A 16,601-nucleotide genomic window follows, 5' to 3' on the forward strand; every position below is an offset into this window, starting at 1 on the left:
CAAAATTATAAATTTCCTAATTTATCTATTGATTTGTGGTTAATATTGGTTCTCACAGTTACCACAAACTAATTAGTTCTCATTTGATTAGGCCCATATATATATATGAGACTTGGGATCATGTGAGACCAATGGTTTTTCGTGAGACCTGTAAGACCAATTATCAACCATTGGATTAGATCTACAATCTTAACATTCATAATCACAAAATTACCACGAAACTTCTCAATAATCACTAAATTGCCACCATGCAACTTTAGACTAAGATCATTAGCTTATAAAGTTGATCAATGAACATAAATTGGTCTTACGGGTCTCACTGAAAAACATTGGTCTCACATGAACTCAACCCTATATATGTACTCGTTATGGATTTTGATGTCTTTGTGATTGCATTCAGTGTGTATACTACTAACTGATTATGTTATGATGTATCTGTACAGTTGGATGCAATATTTTATTATAAGCTGAAAATTAAAACTTAATACTTCTCTTTAAAAAATAAAATTCAAAAATAAAATTTGAATAAAATAGAAATTATAAGTGTTAAAAGACACGAAAAATTAATTGATATTTATATCAGATTAAATTTATGCATTATGCATTAATAAGAAATACATCGTATTTAAGCTAGTTTTAAGACCAAAGGGTTCTTTGTCCAATATCTGTCATGTCCATCCGATAAAGTAAAATGACTCAGTAAGCATTTACCAGGTAAACATTTAGTAAACCGGCCATAAATGTTTTATATACAGTAAAGATATATATGTTTTTATTATGTAATAACAGATACTAAGTAAGGGTTATTACAGATGATGGTAGATTAGTATTTTTCTATAATCACATTCCACCTATATTTTGGCGTCTGACCCGGTCCAAGTCCTTGTTTTTTGTAATATCCCAGACCAACCATATCAGATATTGTTTGTTTTGTCCACACACCTGAACTCACGAGTTTGAAACGAATCTGGTAGAGGAGATATCTAATCCCTTATAAGGTAATCTTAGTTCCCCTCTTTAACCGTGTAGAATTTTACAATCCACCCCTTTGAGAACCCAACATGTTTGACGCCAGTGGTGGATGCCTTTAAGGCCTACAGGGGCCATGGTCCCTATGCTTTTGTTTGTGATTAGAAGGCCAAGTTCAAGAGATATGGGTATTGTATTTAAATCTTTTACTTGCCCCTGCACTTTATGCCACTAGTCAACTCTAGGCATGGTAACGGGGTAGGGATGAGACGGGTTTTATAATTCCCGGACCCGACTCCGGTTTTTAGTAACAGCCCTCGGCTCCGGTCCCCAACGGGTACGTCTCGTCCTTGAGTCAGAAAGTGGGACTGAAAGTGGTTGTTTACTAAGTGTCGGGTTTGCCTTGACCGAGTCAGAAAGCAACCGCGTTCTAATTGGATAGCAACGTGTTGTAAACAACATCCCTTCTTATTGGGTAAACACCTTACCCCAATGAGAGATGCTTAACATGTAGTAAACAACCTCTAAGTTCGGTTTTAAACAACATCTCTTCTTGTGGTTCTAACAGAATACTTAATTATTATCTTTATAAAAAATTATATTATTAAATCAAAAATAAATTACTTCACTATCAAACCTAAATTAAACTATAATAAAAAATTTGAATTAAAGAGATTATACAACAAAATCATTTGAATAATTAATTTGATATTAATATCGATATATATTTTTTCAAAATTTTATGATGCTTTCAAATTTATATTTTTATTTATAAATAAAAACATCATCGTTTTTCTCAAAACCACATAAAACCGTATTATACCATCGACATGAGACGAAATAAAACAAAACATTAAAATCGAGATATATCTCGCTGCATTGCACGGGTACCCTTATATATATATATATATATATATATATATGTGTGTGTGTGTGTGTGTGTGATATACAACTTTAAAAACACAAATTAAATATGCGGTGCAATACAGTTTGAACCACGGTTTGATAACTCAAAACCGCAACCCACACCGTGTAGTGCAGTCTGGTAAAAATTCAAACCGCAAATCAAACCGCAAAGGTTTTAAACCGCGCTTTATGGTACGATGCAATATGATATGGATGATTTGTACGGTTGAAATGAACATCGTCCCTACTCAAATGTGACTTTTTATGAAGGCTTCAATTTTCTTTATTTACTATTAAAGGAATTATAAAAAAATGTATTAGTAAAGAAAAGATGCTATAAACAGTAGATAACGCGTCAATATTTGTTGGAAAGAACCAAACCATCTTTTTAGGTTCATGTTATCGCAATCTTTAAATCTAAAGAATATGAAAAGGGTGAACAAGGACGGTTCCATTCCAGCGCACCCAGGACCCACTTCCAATACAATAAAAAAAGTAAATATATAATTATTTTGGTAATTACAAAATGGGTCAAAATTATCACACCTTAATCATTAACCTCCCACCAAAATTTAATCAAAACGATTATAACTTTATAAGAATCACCACTTTGACACGTTGGTAAATTTACAAAAATTTAAAAAAATTCAAGATCATATATGATTACATGATATATAAACACGTAGTCATATAAGGGATACAGTAGATTTGATGAAAGTGGTTAAAGGTCGTAGGAAAAGACCGTTCAGATCACTTCTCATAAATTAACTCTATCGTTTAAACTGGACTATAAAAGAAGGGATGTATTTTGCTGTTTATTTAATTATTTTTGTAAAATTAATAATTATTTACGTGTCAAGTTGATAATAGATAACTAAAAGATTACCAAAAATATCTAATAAATAAACAAAGAATTTACAAAAATTATTGAAGATGTTAATGACTAGATTGATAACAATTCTTGTTTCTTTGTATATGATTTTATTGAAATTCAACAAATAATAATATTTTATAAGAATAAAATATCAATTATGACAAGTAGAAAATTACTCCGATTGTGTGTTTGGAAAATGGACAAAACTAGAGCGGGCAAAAACAGTTTATGGCATCCGACATATTATTTTTTAAAATATAAAATTACATGAAAAACTAACGTATTTCAGCTTGATTCATATTTTAGATAACGTATTTTTAGAATTTTTATTTTAATATCTAAAATATAAAATTGTAAACATTTAAGTACCCCAATAACCGGTTACCATACTGATGTGATGAAATACTGATGTAACGAATGATGAGGTATCCAAATCAGTGTTATTTGTCATAGACACTCGAACGAAATATACAAAGCCGAAGAACAAAATCTAATCAGAATCTCCGTTTTCAATAAACTATGGAAGATGCTGACGTATGCCGGGTGTAAAGGCCGTTCTAGTTTTTTCCATATCCTTGATGAAGTAACTTTGCGGACATCTAATGTTATCTAGAAGACCACGGTTAAAAAAGAAGAAAAGATGAAGTAAAATGAAAGAGAAGATATAGAATAGAGCGCAACCACATTTGGAATCGCTACAACATACACGTGTCCACGACGAGGCATGTGATAGGGTTTCAGACTGATGAATCAGCCATAGTCAGTGGCACGTGGAGTGGACTCCTTTGCTCATGTAGCCTCTCCTGTGCTTAAACTCCACCTAGATATACTCTCAATTTCCAAAAAGAAGAAAGAGAACCCCTGGATTCCAACAAAAAAAAAGAACACAAGATCTACGACATATTACCAACAAATTCATCATATTCTATATGATAGTAACATTTAGAGATGCAGTTGGTACAAAAAATGATGGTTATCACTTAAGGTATATGGTTGATTTTGAATATTATACTTGAATGATGGACAAATACTTGTTTGAAGATCGTAGACGCGATCGCAATCTCCTTGAAATTATTGAAAAACAATTCATGTAAATCGAATTCTATCAAAGGAGAAAAGGAAATACAACACAAGTGTATAATTATATAGGAGGTGATGAAATTTTCGATTAAAACGATAGAAAATTCCAGAAACTTGTGGTAACACGGATTCTCAATGGATCAATTAAGACGCCTCTCGATTTCCTGAGAAACAACTCCTAAACAGAAGAAAAAATACGGATCGGAGTTTTACATGAAACATGCATCAGTTAATTTACAGGCCTAGATATGAGATCGAAAGAGGAGAACGATCAATGATCAACGAAGCCGAGATCTCAATTAAGAAACAGCCAATTCATTGCGGCAATGATTCAAAACAGAGAACCTGGATGGCTTCGGCTCAAAAACTTTTCTCCTTTGTAGATCATGACTCGACGGTTTGATTATTTTCATCAGAAACTCCTTAACCAGATTCGTCTTCTTACTATCCAATCGATTCAGCTGCTCGGAGATCGATTTTCTTCCAAGTTTCGGAGATGAGCCGCGGTGTCGTGAACACCGGAATGAGCCGGGATGGTTCGTCGGAGAACAGAGGCATATTCTCCTTGACGACGACGACGAGTTTTTGTGAGAAGAATCCATCACTTTTGGTGTGTTTGTGCATGCACTCCAATTTGATTGATCGAGACTCATAACAGAGGGTCGGTTGGTATTCAAAAGCGTAATATTAGGAGTCAATTTTATAACTACACCCCCTACACTATGAATTTATTTAAAATAATCCTTCTACTTTGTGATTAATGTCAAATAAACCCCCTATGCAAAAAAGATAAGCCTTCAAAGTGATGTAATTTTAAGCAAGATAAACTAATTTCCCCATCTCCAATTGTTTTTCGCACATTGTCTAAATAAACCTTGATATGAGAAGCTTGATTAAATGATAAATGTAAATCGAAACTTAACTATCAGGGGCAATTTTGTCTTTACAGATATGAAGGACCGAACACAAAAAGGTACTTAAATTAGATAGGTAATGCTTAGTCCGATTCATCATTAACCACAAAGGTGGTGTCTGATTGGTTTGAGCTTGGCTCCAAAGGTCAAAAGTACCAAGAGATCACAGGTTCAAATCTAAGGATGAACAAAAATCCTCTTGTGGCCACGGAGGTTCAAATGCGGTGACTCCGGGCTATCTACAAAATAGGTGATCGCCCTGAGATTAGTCGGCTCGCTTAGCGGGTTGGATATCTAGGTTAATAAAAAAAATTAAGGCAAGGGAAGGCGGGAACCACTTGGCCCTAAGACAGATCAAAGAAGAGTGAGAAACCTCTCGCTGATATAGAACTGTGGATCATTCGAGCCTTTCGATTCATAGATGTAGATCTTGGACCTATGAATGGGGATATTCCGAAGTGGGTCGAGTGGTAAAGATTCTTTTAGGGGGTGTTTGCACGTGTTATAAACTTAATTATTAAAGTCTGTAATAATCAAATTAGTTTCAAGTTTCCAGTTTTTAATCCTAAATAATCATAATCTGATAAACGCGTAAAAAACTGTTATAGCAAAACTGATCTTTTAAGATCGATACGAAACTAAATAATTACCTATAACTTTTAATGATTGAATTATCAAACATTACCATAAATCATTTAGAAAAACACATCCAAATACCCATTTACATTTCTATGTGAGAGTTGGAGGGGTCTTTCGTGAATAAAGCTATTAATAAAGGAAGAGAATGAAAAATAAAAGGAGCGGATGCTTCCACTACTTAAAAAGTTTAAAAAGGTACCTTCTAGAAACCCCAATTTACAATTTCTACCCTTACTTTATATACGTCTTTTAAAAAGGTCATTATTCCCATCAAGCAAATTCTTCTCTTATGGTACCCATAAAGATTTACCTTTTTCTTTTTCTTATTCTTAATATTCCGTTTGGTGGACAAATTCATTATCGGTTTCGGTGGGGGTAATGTTTATGATTTATAAAAATAGAATAAATTATATGAAAAAGTAATGTATTTTAATTTGATTTTTATTTTTGGTAATGTATTTTTAAAACTTTTATTTTTATCATTTAACATGTAAAATTTTAAACATTTAAGTATTCGGGTAGCGGTTGAAGACTAATTTTAGATTAAAAAATTCATGTTACTAACCATGTCAGCAAATAATAGTGAGTTGGATACCACATCACTTGCCACATCAGCATGATAACCGGTCCCGGGTGCTTAAATGTTTAAAACTTTACATTTTAGGTACCAAAATGGAAGATTTGATAGCACGTTACCTAAAATAGAAATCAAGTTAAAAAACGTTACTTGTTGATGTAATTTGTCTTAAAATATATTAAATTCAAATCACTTCGAAAGTTTCTTAAAAACCATGTCTAAAAATTATCACAAAAACCTTAAAGTTTGTATAAAAATCATTGAAGATAATCAATAATATCTTTATTTAAACATAACTGAGGGATCATTTACTAAACGCTTATACGGTAAGTGTTTACCGGATAATTTTTCTTACCGGATGAAAATGGCAAGGGTCACAAAGTTTACCCGGTAAGAGAAATGATAAAGATGGAGAACCTTATTCGGTAATTGAGGGTGACGACTCTTACCCGATAAACGTTTACAAGGTAAATTGTTATTTACAATACGATGTTGATGTACTACAATCTTACCCGGTAAAATAAATTGTAGTATTGACTCCTAAAGATAAGCGCTTATTGGATAAACATTCAGGTAAACAGCCCCGAATTTACTAGTTAGTTTTTTCAGTTAATTTGTCAAGATAGTTTTAATGATTAATAGATGTTGTACTTTTTGAATTTTAAGAAGTTTTCAAAAAACTTACCTAGAACCCTTACAAAATTATAGATTTATGGGTTGTTTACTCAAACGTTTATCGGTAAACTTCAATACTATCACTTACTTAAAGTGCATAAGATTTTAGTCCTTCAAAAAGGCATCGTATGTGACAATTTACCCGATAAGTATTAACCAGTTAAGAGGCGTCACTCTCACTTACCGGCAGCGGCGTACCCAATAATTTTAGCGGTGGTGCAACTTTGAGGTCAATCACTCAAAGGCCAACAAGGTAGCAGTTTAACTCGGGGATAAGTTAACGCCATTTATGTAACACCTGGATTTTAGTATGTATATTTCAAGGTTTTAAATGCATCTTTGACTTTAAAATAAACCTTAATCGGTAACTTGAAGTGGTTAGACTTAGTGCTAAATAGTTAAGAAAATTAATTTTCTGGGTACTTTTCATCGCGCCAGTGAAGTTGGGCAGAAAGTTGGGAGCTGGAGGGATGTCCTTTGAATTCGTTTTTCTCCCATTTTGTCCCATTTCTCGGCTTCGAACTCACTTCTCTCTTTCACACAAATCGGGTCTGATAGGTGTTAATTTATTAGCGGATAAAACGAAATAACAACCTACTTTTACAAAAAAAAATATTATAACATTCTGCTTTTAGTTTTTCTTATTACAACAATATACTTTCAAAATATTTTTTATTAGGACATCATACTTTCAAAAATTTACTCGTCATAGCTAGCATCAAGTAACCTTTTAAATTGAACTTACTCATTATACCAGGTTTCTTTGACATCTCATCGTCCACGTAGACTGTCCACATGCACGATAGTGCTGACATGACATTTGTTATTATAACATTGTACTTTCAATTTTTTTTGCTATAACATCATCAATTTCTAACACAACATTGTAACATTGTAAACAGTGGCGAGTTCAGAAACTTTTATAGTTGGGGGCACACTTAGGGGTGTTGGAAAAAAAAACTTTAAAACCAAATAATTCATCCGGATGAAAACGGTTTTGGGTTTTTATTTTCGGCTTAAATGGTTCAGTTAATCGAATAAAGATAACTTATTTAGGTCGATTTTCAGTTGATTTTTTACTAATTCATCGATGTATATAATTTTGTATATTTTATATTTTGAATGAAAATATAATTACATGATGCAAATGGACCAATTAACAATCAGGATATCAAGTTGGGGGTCTGGAGCCCTTGTCTTGTTCTTCTTGGACGCACAATAGGAAAATTTACTAAACAAATCTTTTTATAGTTTTTTTTTTTAAATTGACTGGTTTGTTGGGGGGCCAGGACCCCTACCACCATACGCTAGATCCGCCTCTGATTGTAAATTTAATCAAATATGTTTACTTAAATCATAAAATAACTTTCGGGGCAACTTGTCTAGTTCTGTCTTATCCAGTTCTAATCATACTAAGCACCAAACAGACATTTGTTCTGCCCTATCCTGTCCAGTCACGTCCGGTCCAATTCTTTCCAATTACGTTTGTGTGCTGAAAGTTTTATCAATTAACCCTAAAAGAAAATGGAAAAGCAAAAAGAACCGAAAGTCGTGGGACCCACCAACTCCTATACGTGATACCCATACGTCTTGCCCATCCATCGCCATATCATTTCCACGTCAGATTCATTTTTATAAAAACATATATTTCCTGTTAACGCCACGTCACAAAATAAATCGATTCGAAGTCATTTATGCACATCTAAAGACGACTAGCAAATATACGACCCGTTGACACATTTTTCACTTCTGTTCTCATTTCGTCGCAAACGAACTTTGGCCCGATCCAACGACCGCGAGCTTCGTATACTTCCGATGCCGTCTTTCTCGGGCATACAACACCCATAAAACCAACGAATGCATCACGGCAGCCGACACCATGGCTAAACCGATGTAGACCCACTTGCTGTATTTTCTGAGATCCAGGCAATGATCGTTATGGACTTGGGTGAATGTGTACCTAACGAAAGAACAATCCAGTAATCCGGCTAGGAACGGACCGTAGTTCGATAAACCCGAGCTCACGTTGGCTGCAGCTGACATCTGGTTATACATCTTTGGCGTCAATCGCCCGACATTTGTGCATATATTTTGTGTAGACACTTGGCATACATAATCCTTCCACACCTGCAAAAAATGGGGTTTGACTTCTAGAGGTCAAACTTATAACTTAAAAGATTCAAAACTAATGACGACTATACAACGAATCAACACCGATTTCTTTTCCCGGGTTATTCGTATTCTATGTGACCGTTACTCGACTAAAATTTACAAATAAAGTGCAAGAATTCATGTTAATTTCGAGATCGGAAGTTAGTTAGTTAGACTCAAAAGTCAAAGTTGCAGCAGTCATTAGATTAGAACTAAGGACCCGTTTGTTAGCAAATTAATGAGCTTAATGGAAATCACAGCTTATGCCGTCAGTTATACATGACTGTTCGGTAGTGACTTGATGCTATAGAAAGTGGCTTATTCAATAAACTTTTAGGAGGGAGTTCAATTCCGAGACCAAGTTTTAAGATATTTAGACATATTTGACGTCCTATAAAGCTGTTTTTGTTGTTTCATAAAACTGAAAGAGAGGTTTACCTCAGCCGCGTTACTAGCGTCCAATTCACCCGCTTGACATTTTCGATCAGTTTTGTCGGGGTTTAGCGGGTTACAGAGGGTGGGAACCAATGGACCGGATTGATTGTAACTAACGAAACCGAATAAGGGTGGGGGGTCGATATTTGCCACGTTGTTGATGATTTTATTAACCATCCCGACCAACTGAAAAGTGACGTCTTTGCTCTGAAACACGGTTTCTTTGGCAGTTGCGTTGTCAACACACGGAAGTATATCGTCCAATGCCGTATGAGCCGTGGGGTTCTGAACCCATTCATCCATCGCAACACATGTGTCACCCATAACACTACGAATACAGATAATACGTGTTTCGATTAGATCAATGGTGACAAAATGTAGTTTATTCTAGAAATCGGATCCGTTTGAACGTACTTATGAAGCGTGAGAAATACGCCACACAAGATAAACGTAGCCGTAACGAGAATCCAACCTACGACCACCAATCTGCAAGCATCATTCAAGAATTCTGATCAAGACACATTATAACAAAATTGGCTTTTTAGGACACTTTTAGACGTTTTAACAAAAATTTTAGGATGTTTTTAAAATAAAATGTCCTATTAGCTATTTTATATAACACTTTTGAGAAGTGACCTATAAACCCATCTTTTTATAGAACATTTATGTCTATATGACACTTTTTCAAATAATGTCAGTATAAAATAATTAATACGACACTTGATTTTAGAAGCGTCCTAAAAAACTTAATTTTAGGCGTCACTATAAAATCATTTTTGTTGTAATGACAGTACAACGAAATTGGCTTTATATGACGTCAAATATATCTAAATGTCCTAGCAGCCTGTTTTAGAAGACGTAAGTTTATAGAACCAAACATCTGTGTATCTTATGTAAACGTGTTACAATAGAATGTTAGGACGAATTTTGGCATAAAAAACGTTCAATCAACTTATTGTAACACCTTTACATCGCATGAACCATTACTTGATCTTATAAACTTAAGTCCTATAAAACAGTCTATTAGAACATTTAGACATATGTTATGTCCTATAAAACCAATTTTGTTCAGTTAAAATGCATAAAGTAGAATCACCACTCACATGTAAACAAGAACTTGCAAGCCAAATATGGAGAAGACTGCAACCAAAACTCAAGAAAATGAGTTGTTTACAAGCAAAATTCCAGTTTAAATCTCTAAGAAAACAGGATCGTTACGGCTTACCGAAACCGAGAAGGGCTACGAGAAGCATAACTGCGGCGACTATTATAAGCGCAAGCCTACTGCAGGCAAATCGGTAATGTTAATATTAGAGTCTCACATCGGCTAGACTTAGATCATTTCCCTACGATAAAATCGGGATTATAAGACAACAAAATTGTTCAAGTGCCCTGATAGATTACCTTATGGGTGTGTTTGGTACACAGAACAAAAATCACTGTTCAATGTTTGACAACACTTATATGTGAAACAGACAAGAACAGAGCAGAACATACGTGTTTCACCCCTACTCCATGAAACAAGGTGAAACAAACCTATATTTTACCAATATAACCTCAAAGTAAAACTTAATTCTTTTATGAGACATCAAATACGTCTCTTTTTTTACATTTTATTCATTCTTTAAATTTAATTTATCATATTTTGTGATCTTTAAACTTTCACTTTACTTTCCTCGAAATATTATTTTTATATGGTTTTTATATTTTAATTAATTTAAGTAATTTATTAAATATTATTAATAATAAAAATATAGAAAAGGCATAAAATAAAAATTAGAAACTACATAAATTTCATCAGGAGTAAATTAGTCATTTTATATGTTATGTCATGTCCAGTTTTTTTTTTCAAACGCCGAAGAGTTGTTCTGTTTTGTCCTATCATATCATGTCTGGATACCAAACGCACTCTATAAAACTAAAGTTCATCGAACCAAACATTTGTATCTCCTATCTAAGAGTGTTGTAATAAGTTTATAAGACGCTTTTGGTTTTAGGACGCTTTAAAAAAACAAAGTGCCCTATTCGCTCTTTATAGAAAACTTTCAAGAGATGGCCTATAAAAACATTTTTTACTGGACATTTTTTATACGACAAATTTTCAAATGGTATCATATAAAAGGGTAAACAGAACATTCAAAATTAAGAAGTGTCCTAAAAAGCTTGTTACAACGCCGAAAAACGTTCTATAAACTTATTACAACACTTTTAGATATGACTGACAAATGTTTAATCCTATAAACTTAAGTACGATAAAGTAACTTATAGAATACTCGGTACTAAAATCTAAATATATGTTGGAACCTCCCTCTCCTCAAAAGCGGGGTTCTACGTATCTCACATGGCACTCTTGGGACTTTGACGGTTTAGTGCACACATTTTGACAATCTATGTCTGTCTGGCCTTGATAGAACGGGGCGCGTTAAACTCCCACATCGGCTAGGCTTGGACCATTTCTCCTTATAATACGTTGAAACCTCCCTCCTAAAGGGTTCCTTTGAACAGTAATCGTATAGAGTTCTACGTATTGTCACTATTAACATACGAGTCTAGTTGCGATATGACTAATTTATTGAACGAAACCGTTCAATGATAAAATGTTCACTTACATGGAGTTTAGAACATCGTGTATATGCTTCTCGTTCTTTTTGGTATCGAAGTCAAGGTCTCTAGCAGCATCGTTTATCATTTTATCAACCCGATCAATGTTGTTCTTCATATCCGAAGGTAAAGAAACTTGATCCACTCCAATCCCCTTCGCCGTCGCAAGAATATTCAACACATTATTGAGATTGTGAACCGTATCTTTCGATTGTCGTACAACAAAGTCCAACGTATCCGATGTACTTTTATGAAACTTCCCTTGACCCGTGTAAAGAGTCACACATCCAACACTGAAACGCAAATTACAACCAATGATGAAAAATCAAATTATACCACAGAGAAAATTCATTCAAGAACCATAAATATTTTGAGAATCATGAGAACTAACTATTCATAATGAATACATCTATTATTCATTATGAATTATCATCATGATGAGTACCATTCATTTTATGAATACCATTCATCATGAATATAGTTTATATATCTAAAGATTCATGAATATTATTCATTATGAATATCACACGTACATTTCAATAATTCATCATGAATAACTCATGGTTTTCATGGTTCTCAAAATATTTATGGTCCTTGAATGAACTTGCCCCGAATCCACATTCCCACAAAACTTATCGAGTAAAAAAGAGTTGCTCACGTTGCGGCAATCGTGAAGAGGGCAAGGAAAGCGAGAGAGAGTGCATACGCGGTTCGAGAATACCCGTAACGTATCTTTCGACCGTAACAACAATAATAGCAACCGATTACGAGCAAAAACAGACCGAATCCCGCAAACCAGATTGCAGCAATGCCAAACAAAGGGACGGCAGTAAATGAAACAGACTGCATTCAATTCAGACAACAAAGCTTAACCAATCAGTGAAATGGAAAAGCTGTTCCTTTTCAATTAGAAAAATCGATGGTTTGACTTCAAAGTCAAAATTGAACGATGAAGAACAGAAGTTTCTGAAAAAACTTACAGAGATGTAATGATCGTTGCTTATATTCCATCCACCATTGTAGTACTTGAAATCGTTTATGGGATCTTTCCTTCTCGTTCTCTTTTCAGCCAAAACCAAAGACGACTTCTCGCCATTGCTCCCTGCTTCAAGAACAGACCTCTGAGCCCTCGCCGGAATGACGCCGGAGCCACCACCAACCACCCCTACAAAACCTGCAACAATACAATGAAGAAAAAGTGAAAACCTTTACCGATTAAACCGTAGACGAAAACGAAAACGAAAACGAAAACGAAAACACAATTTACCTGCGGATTGTTGTTGATTTTGTTGATCAGTGATCTTGGAAACTCCATTAGATGCCATGGTTAGCAGCAGAAATAACAATGGTTTGAGTGAAATCATGATTTCTTTGTTCTTGTTTTGATGATTGTTTTCAATCAATTGGAACGAAAATGGAGGATTGTTTTTGAGAATGGAAGGAAACGTAAGTGTGGAAGAAAGAAAACGTCGAGATGATCGCTTTGTGTTCTTGTATGGATCGACTTTTGGTTTGATTCCTGTTTCAGTTCAGACAACTGAAACTCATCGTATCATACATGTGGGTATATATACATAAACATTTCGCAAAATAGATGTGTTCGTATGTTAATTGTTAAATGGTTTAGTGTATAATAATTAACTAGTCAGAATGATTAATAAGTTCTCATGATATAATACAAAATTAAAATTTAATTGTTTGGTAATTGTGTACGATGAAATTAGAGCTCTTAATGGTTAAGGAAAATCCAATATACAAAATCATTCAGAGAGTTTTAGAACCATTAAGAGACGGATTTTTTTTTTCAAACAAGATTCACCTCTTAACGATTTAGAGATTGTCTCTTAATGAAACTATTAAGAAGTAAACAAGCAAAGAGATTCTTTAAAACGGAGAAAATCAGTATTTTTGGATAATTTTTTATTCCAATAGAATTTTCAAAACTTTGGTCAAAATAAAGAATGTAGGAGAGAGAATGTAAATTTCTCTAAATTTGAATATCTCTCCAAAAATATTATAAATATATGAATATTTTAATAATATAATCTATAAAATGAATAATGAAAATTTTTGAAGAATCTGTTGTGGATGCTCTTTAAAACTCCAAAGATATTAGTGGTGGACCCATACTAGTGGATACGGTGGTATTGGCCTACCACTTTGTTCCTTCGTAACAGTGTAAAAAATAATTTAGGATCGTGAAAGATGTCACAATATCATTTTGTTGTGTACCGCCGTGTATATTTTGAAATTACGAAGAAAAACATAAGTTTTATTTGGTAGAGTTAGTTTGATATGGTTTTTCACCCATCCCGAATGCAGATTATGAGTCCCCTTTTAGTTATTTTACCAACTTGTAATACCACATGTAATGACACTACCAGTAGACTACGGTTACTTTTTGGTAACTTAAAAGGTATACACGACAATTTAAAAGGCATGTGCATTTTTTAAGCGCCTAAGAAATTATATATTTCAATGAGATGTAGCCAATTTTGGAACCAAATTCACTTTTTAGCCACAGTTCACGCAAATGTCTTGTGCATTTGCATAAAACCTATTTTCAGATTAAAAAAATTCTTTAAGCAAATTAGGACAAATATTTAAATGTTTAAAACTTTACATCTTGAATAACAAAATGAAAGTTTTGAAAGTACGTTACCCAAAATAAGAATCAAGTTAAATACGCTATTTTTTCATGCAATTTGCCTATTTAATTATACTTCCTCCCACTTCTTATTAAAATAAGTCCAAACAAAATAATACAAACCCAATGCAAACAAGAGTATTATTCATATATTTAACCAAAAATTCCGAATATCTTTGTAATCCTCGTAAGTTTATTCCATAACTTGTCGATAAAGTAAAAACAAAATAAGGTATATAAATTAAATTAATATTATAGGAATTCTAATTTGGTGTTACTTTAGGGATGTTTGAGATTGCTTATAAAAATAACTTATTGACTTATTCTAGTGTCACGCCGGTAACAAACATTTTTGAATATTTGGATAAACAACTTATACCGATGTCAAACTGATAATAAGAAGTTTTTGAAGAAGTTAAACCCTTCTAACTTACAATAAGTTGATAAAGACTTCTATAGAAAAGCATAAGTAGTTTCAAATAAACAATCTCAAACACCCCCTTAGAATAGTAGTATGTTTGTAGCATAAAGTGCCACAATCTGGATTCTTTTAGCGTTTTGCAAGTTGAAATCTATATACATACATCTTTGTATGTATTTGGGTTTAAATGAGAACAGTGTCAAAACTCAAAATAAGACAACACGAGGACGGTTTAATCATATGTGATTTTATACTGAAAAATCACATGTGATTACGGTATGACTTTGGCAAGTCTCGGATTAAGTTGCCTACACAACCTTGCAATGACCATGTTTCATATTCAAATCACGTGTCATGTGATTACATTGTAAAATCACATATGATTTGTCTGTATTCATGTTTTCTTGTTTTAACTATGTTATTAATTAAATTTTTGTTGAGCACATATTTGGATGAACATAAATTAGCTTATTGAAATAATTATAAATAAATATTAATAAATAAAATTTAATTACTACTACTACTAATAAATATTAATCAATAGTAATTAATTTTTGTTGAAGACTATTAATTAATTTTAACTATACATTATATATTAATATTAATTATTTAGAATTATTGTTAATCATATCAATTATTTTTATATTATTATCTTTTTAATTGTTATTAACAAATCCAAAATTTATAATATATATAATAATCAATTTAAAACTGTTTTGATTGACATATTACATTCTTTTATTTTTTTTCTACTATATTCTTTAAACTAATACTAGATGTGTATCCGCACAATACGGCAAAAGTCGTAAATTTTAACGATTTTGAAGTTTCACTGGGTTTATTAGAAAAGATTTAACGATGATATAAGTTACACTTGAATAAATAAGAGTTATTGTTCCAATTACAGTTTATTGATGAAAAAAATTGTATGACAGTTTAAAATCCAATATATTTAAAATCCAACATATTTAAACGACTCCACAAATGTGTTCGATTTACACCAAGAACAAAGAATCAAGAGATCGAGAGCGAGACTGAAAGTTGTAGAGCAATGGAATGAGAAGACTTTTAATAACTTATGGTGAATTTAATTTTGAATCTCACATTGGGGGATGGGAAGAAGACATAGAAGTATTCAAGGTGAATGCATGAGTGAAATGTGTAATAAGTATTTTGGGGACATGAAAAGAAAAGATAATAATGTACATTGGTAAATTGTACTATATGTTATTTTAATTGTAGATTAAAAGATTTTAAGACTGAATATATTAAGTAATAGTATTTAATACATTATGAGTTGTTTTTAAAACTTTTAAAACTTTGTGCACTAAAAAAGTTTTCAAGATTTTTGATAAATTTAGTTTATAAGATAGTATAGATATAGATAATGTATTATTAAATATCTGTTTTAATTATATCATTAAATATTGTAATTGACTAAATATTTGTTAATATTATTATATTTACATTTTAATAACTAAATATATTAAATAATAATATGAAAATAATTAATATGATCAATAATTATTGTAAATTATTAATATAAACAATGTCAAGATTAATTTATAATGTATAGTTAAAAGTAATGAATAATTATTATTTATTAATATTAGTAATATTTAAATTTTATTAATATTTATTTCTAATAATAAAAATAAATAATAATTAATGTTAATAAAAGTTATAATGAAAAAAATGACAATAAACTATTA

The 16,601-nt window shown here is 32.4% G+C and overlaps 1 protein-coding gene across 1 annotated transcript; it reads right to left on the reverse strand.

Moving 5' to 3' along the window:
• Positions 1-8,365: 8,365 nt before the first annotated feature.
• LOC112514220 lies at positions 8,366-13,146 on the reverse strand. The gene is made up of 9 exons (XM_025120551.1): positions 13,089-13,146; positions 12,802-12,995; positions 12,480-12,664; positions 11,830-12,114; positions 10,446-10,504; positions 10,324-10,360; positions 9,635-9,706; positions 9,224-9,548; positions 8,366-8,761 (listed from the first exon to the last, which is right to left on the reverse strand). The coding sequence occupies exons 1-9, from the start codon at positions 13,144-13,146 to the stop codon at positions 8,390-8,392; spliced, it is 1,587 nt and encodes a 528-aa protein (XP_024976319.1). The 3' UTR covers positions 8,366-8,389.
• Between the last annotated feature and the right edge of the window lie 3,455 nt (positions 13,147-16,601).

This window comes from Cynara cardunculus (genome assembly GCF_001531365.2).
Source record: "Cynara cardunculus var. scolymus isolate 2C chromosome LG 6, CcrdV1, whole genome shotgun sequence".
NCBI classification, from domain to species: Eukaryota; Viridiplantae; Streptophyta; class Magnoliopsida; order Asterales; family Asteraceae; genus Cynara; species Cynara cardunculus.

Excerpts from the sequence above, each read along its gene's own strand:
- LOC112514220 (XM_025120551.1), bottom strand. The coding sequence starts at position 13,146 with ATGGCATCTAATGGAGTTTCCAAGATCACTGATCAACAAAATCAACAA. Across the intron at positions 12,996-13,088 it reads AAATCAACAACAATCCGCAG|GTTTTGTAGGGGTGGTTGGT; the intron begins GTAAATTGTGTT and ends GTATTGTTGCAG. Across the intron at positions 9,549-9,634 it reads GTATTTCTCACGCTTCATAA|TGTTATGGGTGACACATGTG; the intron begins GTACGTTCAAAC and ends CTGTATTCGTAG.